The 9,669-nt window shown below is 44.5% G+C and overlaps 1 protein-coding gene across 1 annotated transcript in view; it reads right to left on the bottom strand.

The window, feature by feature from the left end:
- Positions 1–5,405: 5,405 nt before the first annotated feature.
- mef2d (myocyte enhancer factor 2d) overlaps positions 5,406–9,669 on the bottom strand; it is an 81,909-nt gene continuing 77,645 nt past the window's right edge. Inside the window, exons 12-13 of the mRNA XM_070911349.1 lie at positions 9,325–9,375; positions 5,406–5,858 (exon numbers count right to left, since the gene is read on the bottom strand). Coding sequence (XP_070767450.1) covers positions 5,417–5,858; positions 9,325–9,375 — 493 coding nt within the window. The 3' untranslated portion in view covers positions 5,406–5,416. The remainder of the gene's footprint in view (positions 5,859–9,324; positions 9,376–9,669) is intronic.

The following is a 9,669-nucleotide window of genomic DNA, read 5'->3' as shown; positions in this document are numbered from 1 at the left end:
TCATCCTTAGACCTTCAGCTGTTTCTGTCCCTGACCTTTGACCTGAGGAGGAGGAGGAGGAGGAGGGCAAGAACAGCTTTTTTCTCCTTTGGAGATCAACTGAATATCACATTTCATTGATCTGCAGTTAAAGTGGCTCAATGAACAAGCATCAGCTAAATAACACACATGAAAAATGTTTTTCATTCATTTCTGTGTTAGAATTGAACTCTGTGGTTGTTCAGCTCGAGTCCATCGAAGTGGTCAACATTTAAAATTTAAAATCCAATGATCCAAATATCAAAAAAATGTCAAAATAAAATACCAAACCTTCTCTGCAATTCCGCCTACGTCTCACAAATCCAGGTGTAGCTTTTAAACAATCATTTATTCTTCATTTAGAAGTTGAAGTCTGCTGAAAATGTCATGTTACGACGTTTTTTAAAGCTACTCAACTGCAGCAAGTACAGCCATAAAAATCCAGCATGAAGTTCTAATTTACCAACGCATTGCAAAATATGCATTTGCATTAAAGTAATGATACTTTTAGTTTTGGTTCTTAAGAGTCGAGCACTTACTAAAAAAAAACCTCACGTCTTAAAATTAAGGTTTCTGGGTTGAGACTGTTCTTTCACCGTCTTTGGCAAAAAGAAACCAGATTAACAAAAAACACTTGACTCGTGAGCAGCCTCCACTGCATCCCCGCAGCCTCCACTGCATCACTGCATCCCCGCAGCCTCCACTGCATCACTGCATCCCCGCAGCTTAATACCAGACATTAGAGTGCCATCTAGTGGTGCCAACATGATACTGCCGTCACATCCGGCCGCAGGGCAGAACAACAGACACTCCCAAAGAACGACACAAACTCAAACTTTTCTGTAGGTCAACTTGTCTATTTAATATATAAAATACGGTAAAACATACGCAAAAAGGGGAGGAGGGTAAGAGGGGACCAATGGATACTTTGGTACAATAACAAACACTTTTTTTTGTAAAAGCAGTATAGAATTTGTAATAACATATCAGTGCATACTTTATTTATGAAAATATACACAAATTGTATATCATTCTCCAAAAACAACAAAAAAAAATTATCTTTACAACAAAAAAGCAGACTAGCCGAACACAATATATTAGCTATAATTTATTTTAAACTTTTTTCTTCAATTTCATTTTTTTTTTCTTAAATGTATTTCTGTGTGGTGTATATTTGTGTCGATATTACATTTGTATTTCCTATAACAAGATTCACTCTTCGCTTGTTTTTAAACGCCCATGCATTGACATCATTGTGTCTGGTCTGAAATAAGTTAGACGTGTCACGCTGCCCCCCCTCCCCCTCCCACCCTCCCCTCCATGTTAGCATGTGCGGACTGAGAGGTTTGTACATTGGACTCAAAGTTGCAGCATTGAAGCGGTTTGTCGCAGTCGACTCGTTCAGCGCCTCCGTCCACAGCCACGCGTGTACTAATATCACTACGCTTGTGTTGTTTGTTTCATGTCATAAAAATCGTGCAACATTAGTAACACCCTTTTTGAAGAAAAAAGAAAACAAATCCCAAAAAGAGAAAACAAAAAATATATTTATAGAATATTTTTATATAATAAAATAAAATCAAATTCCAAATAAAACAAGATGCCTAACCTACACAAATAAACGCAGATTCCTACATCATCATGACAGCTACCATCAGTGAAAGCTGCGGTGATGATGATGATAATAATAATAATATCAATTCTCAGAGAACAATTAAAAACAGACTGTCACCAGCACAAATTAACACTGGAAAGTGAGTGAGACTTCTAAACATCATTATACAGGAGCAAGTATTGTTTTTTCGGGGGCGGGAGGGGCAGGGGGGGGGGTGCAGGTTCTTAAAACTATTTCTCAGCACGATTGTCTTTCTGTTTTTGTGATTACAGCGACCCCTAGTGTTGCTCTACAGAACGTGGCAGGGCTTCACGCGACCACTGACAGCCAAGAACTCCCGCCAGTCACAAAGGACGCCGTGTGGTTAGTTAGTCTGACGGAGCTACAGCTCGCGGACTTGTACGCGGAGTCGACTTGTTTTTCCTTTTTTTTTGTTCAAAGCTCAGGGTACAACAGTCGTAACAGTCAAAGTGTTTACACTCGGGGGGGTGGGGTGAGGGGGGGTTATGTTCACTCTGCCACGCGCTCAGAAAAGCAATATTGACACTCAGACTTGTCACAGAGTGGATGAGTGAGTGTGTGAGTGACAGACGGAGATGAAGTGAGGAGAGGATGATGGGAGTAGCGTGTGATGAGGCTGGGGGTTGTGTGTGTGTGTGTGTGTGTGTGGTGGTGGTGGGGGGGTTGTGTTACCCATGGAAATGACCCCAAAATAATTTGACTTGTTGTCATTTCAGCGCTGACACCCGCTGTCTGGACGGAGTAAACAGAAAAGTAGTGTGTAACAGAAAGTGTGTGTGTGGTTTGTGTGTGTGGGGGGGGCTTGAGATTAAGTGAGTGAGTGACAGGGGTGAGAGGGAGGTGACGAGGGCCTGCCCATGAGAAGGATGTGGTGGCTGGATGTGGTAAAACCCAAAGTCGACAAGTCTGCGTTGGATTTGGGAGGTAGTCATTAAAAGATCAAGACTCGTTCTGAAACCTCCGGCTTAACGACAAACGACGCTCTGCCTCCAAAGCTTTTAACAAACAAATGGACGGAGGCTGAGAGTGCTTTTAGGAAAAAAATAAATACATGAATTTGCACTCTTGACCACTATGTTTCTAAATCTACCCACTAAACCCGAAATCACTCTTTGCCACTTTTAGAGTACAAAAAACGACATCCTTCACATTTCTTTTACCTTCATAGTCTTTTTACCTCTCCGCAATATAAAACTACAGCCAACCAGTGACAGGCGAAGGAGAGGTCCTTTAAATATACATACATGGCTTTTAACAGGAGGAAACGTCAAACCTCGAAAACTGAAAAGGGAGGGGGGGGCATCCTTGGCTCGCTTCATCGTTTGCCGTGTGTGTGTTTGCTCTAGAGTTTGACTGATATGTTCGTGACAGATAAAGCTGCCGTTTTTGTACCGACGCTGCAAATACTCATACTGCTAAAGTCTTAAAGGTGGAGCACCTTTTTTTAAGGGGGGGGTCATTTAGACCATCATGGGAAACGCAACTCTAAACGTCGAACGACAGAATGATGAAATGGTTTGTTCGTTTTTATTATTCATCATTTTGAAATATAAATTAAACAACTTATATAAATAGACCTTTTTAAAGCCCTTTAAGTTGTATTTTTTTACTCATTTTATGAAGTTTTAAATACCTTTAAATGGTACTTTTTGTACTCATTTCTCTTCCTGCCATATTTTGTCTTATAATTAATTTAATTAATTTCTCTTCTGCTTTAATGTTTACGGTTAATTCATTTAATTAATTTCAAACAGGCCACTGTGCCACAATATAAATGGAAGGTTAATGACTGATGGGTCGATGCACAGTAATAAATTATTTAATTTAAACTACAACAGAAAACAGAATTTGGAGGATTTAAATAAAAAGTGCACAAATGTATTTGTATCTGTTGAGTTTCAGATTTTTAATAACCGGCCGGGTCTATCAGTCTAACCCTAGTGAGTGTGTGTGTGTGTGTGTGTGTGTGTGTGTGTGTGTGTGTGTGTCAGGGGTGTTAAGGTAAAGTGCGCTCCATCAGTGACAGAGTCCTAAACATTGTTCACTCCAAACAGTCCGAGTCACCACGGCTACGTCTTCCCTTTCTGCCTCTACAGCGCCCTCTCTTGGCTCGTCGACATATTACACTTTATATACAAGCATAAACAATAATTAAAAAAGAGACCGATCCACTGAGAATTAATGTGTTTGCTTTTTTCGTTTTGTTAAGGGATATCCTGCCAAATATATAGTTAATATATACAATCCCTGTAGTCTCCTGCCGCGGGTGCAGAGCTGCCCTTGCTACCGCCTGAAGCTGTTTAAATATATACTTGTATATGATCTATTTTTTTTTAACCTTCAAAACACCTTATCCCTGTCACACAAAAGCCACAAAGGTTACAGATTGCTTATATACATGGTACCTCACGAATCTCCCCCTTTGAACATCAGCTATCTATTCAAAACACGAGTCGCTTCACAAAAATAATTTCAGCTGTGTGCATTGCAGGTGTGTGTTCAAGGATGAAATTGAGAATGAACATTTGCCCAAATCACTTTGTTAAAAAAACAACCAGTTGAGGTAACAAACCCGTATACACACACACACACACACACACAGACACACACACAGACACACACACACACACCTTTCTCAGCATCTGTAGTTGACAAGATGTGGGCAAAACTATGAGTATCTGCGTCATGTGTCGTTGAGCTGTTGCAGCTCGTCCCTGATTCAAAGAAAAGCAGTCTTTGACCTCCGCAACAAATCATGTTCCTCGTTTTACAGCTAGTCTGCATGGTTCAGATTAAATAAGGAGCCGGGAGTCGTCAGTCTTGTACAGGGCCAAAGTGCCGGCCTGTTGACGCGGCCGCCGACTCGGCTGGGGAGGGAGGCGAGTTTTTCTTTTAGTGTCCTCATATTCAAAAGTGAAACGAATCCAAACTCTAAAGATCAACAGTCAAGACAGAAGGACAAAACTCCACGCTTTAAAAAGAGCAAAAAACGGCCCAGGCTCTTAGAGAAGAAACAAGAATCTAGAGCGATAGCAACACAACCGAGGTCGGGCCGACGTGCACGACGACGTGGACTCACTCGGTGGCACCGACTCAACGCAGCGCAGTTGTGTTTGTGGATAAACAGACCGTGAGGACATGAGGGTGGGAGAATACCACCAGCCGCTAACCCAATGCAGGGCATGCTGGGAAACCAAGGCTGGTGTGTTTGTCTGCTCTGCCAGCGGCTGTCAACATTTAGGGTGAAATAGTCCAAGTGGCCAAATTGAGGGTTTCACTAGCCACAGTGGCCTTGATTAAAAACGTGCTCATTCACGTCTATTCAAATACAGCTGAATAAAGTCCAACATTGTAATCGTTTTGACAAATAATCCCTGGTTTGGTGGCTCAACCCTTTGGGGTTTTGAGTGTGTGTGTGAGTGGAAATACATTAGAGTTCAAATGTGTATGCACATCGCAATACAAGTGTGTGTCAGTGTCCATACGTGCGACATGAGAGTGTGTTAGCATGCTTGTGTTGTGTCTGCATGTGTGTGAGGTCAGCGTTTCCTGTGTGGACAGTAGGTTACTGGGTCGATGGTGGGTGTATATATATATATATATATGTGTGTGTGTGTGTGTGTGTGTGTGTGTGTGTGTGTATGCACGGGGAAGGAGATCGGGGGCATCAGGGCTGGTGGGGGCATGTACACAAGCCACAAGTACACATCTCCATCTCCATCCTCCATCTGTCCGTCCATCCATCCCTCTCCAGTCATCTCTTCATGTGACCCAGGTATCCAGTCTCATTCTCTTCACGTTGGTCCCGTCCTGCTCCTGGGGCTCGGCCGAAGAGGGCCGCAGGAGGACCATGGTGGGCTGTTGGGCCCCGGCGCCTGCCTGGTGGTGGAAGTCCGGACCCCCGCCTCGTCCCTGGGTGCCGTCGTCCCGGTCGCTGCCTTCATACGAGCTTCCGTTGCTGCTGAGGCTGTCGACTGGCGAGCGGCCTTGACCTCCCACTTCCAGGCGCAGGGTACCAGGGTAGGCGACCGTCACCAGACCTTGTCCCTGGACTTGACCCTGGCCTCCTCCGCCTCCCCCGCCGCCGCAGGTGGAGCTGGGAGTGCTGCGGTCGCGGTTTGGTGAGACGGGTTCGGACTTGATGTTGATGTTGGGGTTTGTGTTGACCGTCAGTGCGGCGCCCTGAGGTATGTGGCCCACCGGCCTGGAGAGGTGGAGAAAGAGATAGAAGGAAGAGAAACGACAGGAGTGAGACTACCGACAGTCTCGAGAACATAATCACAGAACTACCTTTTTATCCTTGAACATCACATGAGAGCGGACCTTCATTAGACAACAGTTTGCAGGGATGAAACAGCCAATATTGCAAAATAATTCAAGGAACGGTCGCTGTCAGATGAACGCACCACCAGATGCAGATAAACATAAACGAGGATAAGCTAGCCACTTTCAAAGACAAAGACCCGACACACTCTGCGGCAATGCTGTAAACCAGGCAAATGTAGGCTCGGGTGGACTTCAGCACATGGAGAACAAAGACACACGACACAAATAGGATTACATAGGCCACATAAAAGCACAGTCCGTAAGCCATGCAGCCCAAACACCCCTGCATTTTGGATCTGGTCTGTTCAGGTTCACGTTGCACAATTACAAACAAAGCGGAGCTCACAAGTAGGTTGCGTTGGTATCGTTCAACCTGCCAGGTGAGAGGTTTTTGTAGCATTCCCTGTGTGAACACACCTCTCTGCTGCAGGTTACCTTCTCTGATATTAGTACCAGAGCAGCTGAGTCCACTTCTCCTTCTACCTATAATTACTGGGTTCTTTCCAGTCGCTGGTTTGGATTATGTCTCCTAGTAACAAGCTGCATCGCTGGAAGAAGAAACTCAGACTTCTAGGTAACTATGGAAATATTTGGTGGCACCTGAGATTTAATGCTGTTATTTTTACAGAGCGATTAAGAAGTCAAAGGCTACAAGAAAACACTAGATCAGCTGTCTAATTAGCATTAGCTAGCTAACCTGCATATAAAAATCAACACACGAGAGTTAGTGATTCCTCTAAGTTTCCTCCTGAAGACGAGGAGCCGTTCTGAGGCAACGTGGATTTGATGATAATAATAAAAGATCTCTCCTTCAGAAGACTGTTGCCTGCGTTCCATGAACCAGTTGTTGGATGCTGCTCTTTACATGTGTTTTCAGACTGACTATTGAACGATCAGCCACCACCAGGATCATCAGGCTGTTCCAGGAGATTCAGTTCAGAGGGTCTAACGTGTTCAGACGTGATGTGACGACAGACACCGGTGAGACTATGACATATGACGCAGGAATGCCGGCTTGAGTAACAGATGCTGCGCAGAGGTTTATACTAAACTTATCACAACAAAATAAAAAACATCCTATCCTCCGTCTCCACCATCAAGCAGAAGAATTATTTCGTTCACGTTACAAATAATCTACCAGGAATGTGTGCTTTCATGTATTTGACATGCCAGAGCATCGCTGGATGACAGTGCATTGGGTTGTGGCTGTGTTTATTTGCTCGAGCCCTCTGCTGCAGGACCACAGGTTCTAGTCCGATCTCCTCTCTTTAACAGAGTCAGATCACCTGTCGCCATCTCTCTAAATATTGTTTTTAAAAAATACGATCACACTCCATCGTTTCACGCAGCTGCTCTAAACGTGACGTTAAGATGCTCGGGAGGAAGTCATGTGCCAAAAAGCTCACGTCTCCGTCAGTGTCTGCGCTTCTACCTGCCACGACTCTTTGATCAGCCCCTTCACCCTCACACTCAGCCTTCACCTCCTCCTCCTCCTCCTCCTCCTCCGCTGGCTGGAGGCTGAGTCGAACCTGTCACCGAGGCTGACACCGGCTGTTGACGCTGCACTGTGGCTCGCTCCTTTGACGGCGTCGACAGGATTTTTCGGATCGTGCTGGTTTTCTCTCTCTCTCCCTCTCCCCCGGCTTGACACGGTCGATCTGAATTTGAAACTCCCAATTACTGCGATTCCCCCCTCGGGTGTGTTCTAATATGTCATATCATGAGCCATCTGCAGCACTGTATCTCTAATATTCCCTCAATTACTGGCAGACAGAGGGGAATTTAAGATAGCAGTCCTTCAGGCGATGTGGGTCTGCGGCACTCAAATGTGCTCCCTGTCTTGCTCCATCTCTGACACACTTGCACTCTTGCTGTCTTACATACAAATGCTCCTTCCCTCCTTTACTCTCACACACACACACACACAAATCCCTCGGCGGTGGCGAGGCTCCGCGCCCACTTCATCAAACCTGCGCGTCGTGGCTCAGGTCGGCACAGGTAGACGGATGGCGGTGCCACTGGGGTGCCGTTGCTATGGCGAGTGAAAACGGCAGAGTCAGCGGGCCGGTGACAGTGATGAAGGCGAGAGCGGCAGGCTACCCCCGAGCGCTAACAACACAGCGAGCACAGCCAGAAGCAGACACTTGGTTACAGTGCGGTGTGATGAGATACAGCCGTGTTTCCCAAAATGCTCTGCTTCTCTGAGGACCAACACGCTGCAAAATGACTCTTAAATTAAACTCAAATCAGACAGATTTACTGAAACAGTCATTTCCACTATGTGAACTACAAAATTAAGTTTGTTACTGGATTTGACAAATGTCAGTTAATCTAGTTCATTAAACTAGATTCATTAAAGGGGCACTCCACCATCAGTTTACTAGTCATGGGGAGTAGCCTCCTACTCCTCCTGTGAAGTTATATAATGACTAATGTCTTCTGTGACGTTAAAAATGTTTACCAAGCAACTAAAAGATGCTATGGTTGCATTGTGGGAGATGTAGGATCCAGTGTTTTTGGACCTCGACCCATATTAGGGAATAAAAGCTGAGCCGTCTCAACCTCTGCTTTGATTTAGACTTTTCTTTTTTAAGTATGTCGTTTTTGAGTCCCCTGAATTTATGGAACTGTCAAATCAAGTACTTTTAATTAGGTTTTTTTCCTTTTGTTCCTTGTCACTCATAGTACATCCATTCAACATAAACCAACACAGACAGCTCATGTTTTATATCACTTCAGGTTCCTCACTTAGTCGTTAACTATTTTACTTAAATGCAGGATTAAGTCCTTTAAAATGTACTGAAACTTGTTTGTGTGTGTGGGAGTCATTTAACCTTCAAACGCCCACTAGCACTGTGAAACACTGCTATCATGTCATATATGTACCAGTAGGTCATTTTCAAAAATAATGCACGAAACTTGGAAACACTTCTGGCAGTCCAACAATAAATCCTTCCAGTAAAACATCATGTCCAAACGTCAGTTTATTTAAACGTAACTGTAGCCTACTCTCCCCAGAACAGGTTAGGGTTAGAAACAGGGACAAGACCGAACGGATAACAGCACTATTTAGCATATTTGCTTAATGCTGTGAGACATTTGTACTTTCACTTTGTCCCTAATTACGTTTTTTATTTGTCTGCTCCTAATTGTTTCTGTGTTGGCCCGATTGCCCCGTAGGAATAATTCACGTCTAATCTTTTTTTACATAGTCGACATCTCTTCATTTCAGTAGCAAACTTTGCAGTTCAAGTTTTGAAACTGTCGAGGTTCCTTCACGCAGCAGATATTTTGGGAAAGCAGTGTGCTGTAGCTGTGTGGCTGAAGTGTAGAGAGTACAGTACCAGCAGAGGCCCTCCTCCCTGCCAAAGAGCAAGTTGGACTGAGAGGCCAAGCTGTGGAGGGAGGTGGAAAAAGAGACAGGCAAGTTTAAAAAAGCTAAAACAGCAGGGAAACAGTGGGACGGAGGCCAGTCACGGTCAGTGCAGACATGGTTACTACAGGAAAAAAAAGGCTCAGCAGCTGCTTCAGTCACACTGAGATGTTGTTAGAGGCAGAGCTGGGTACGGCAGGAAGCGCTACAGCCTGTGCTGACACATAGTTGACAGTCGTCCACACGCAATGCATTTTTACAGTCCGCTCCAATAATTGGCTTTTCCTAGAATGGGATCAGGCCAATGGGAGTCCTC

This window comes from Enoplosus armatus, chromosome 9 (genome assembly GCF_043641665.1).
Source record: "Enoplosus armatus isolate fEnoArm2 chromosome 9, fEnoArm2.hap1, whole genome shotgun sequence".
In the NCBI taxonomy this organism is placed as follows: Eukaryota; Metazoa; Chordata; class Actinopteri; order Centrarchiformes; family Enoplosidae; genus Enoplosus; species Enoplosus armatus.
This window is presented reverse-complemented; position numbering and strand designations above follow the sequence as displayed.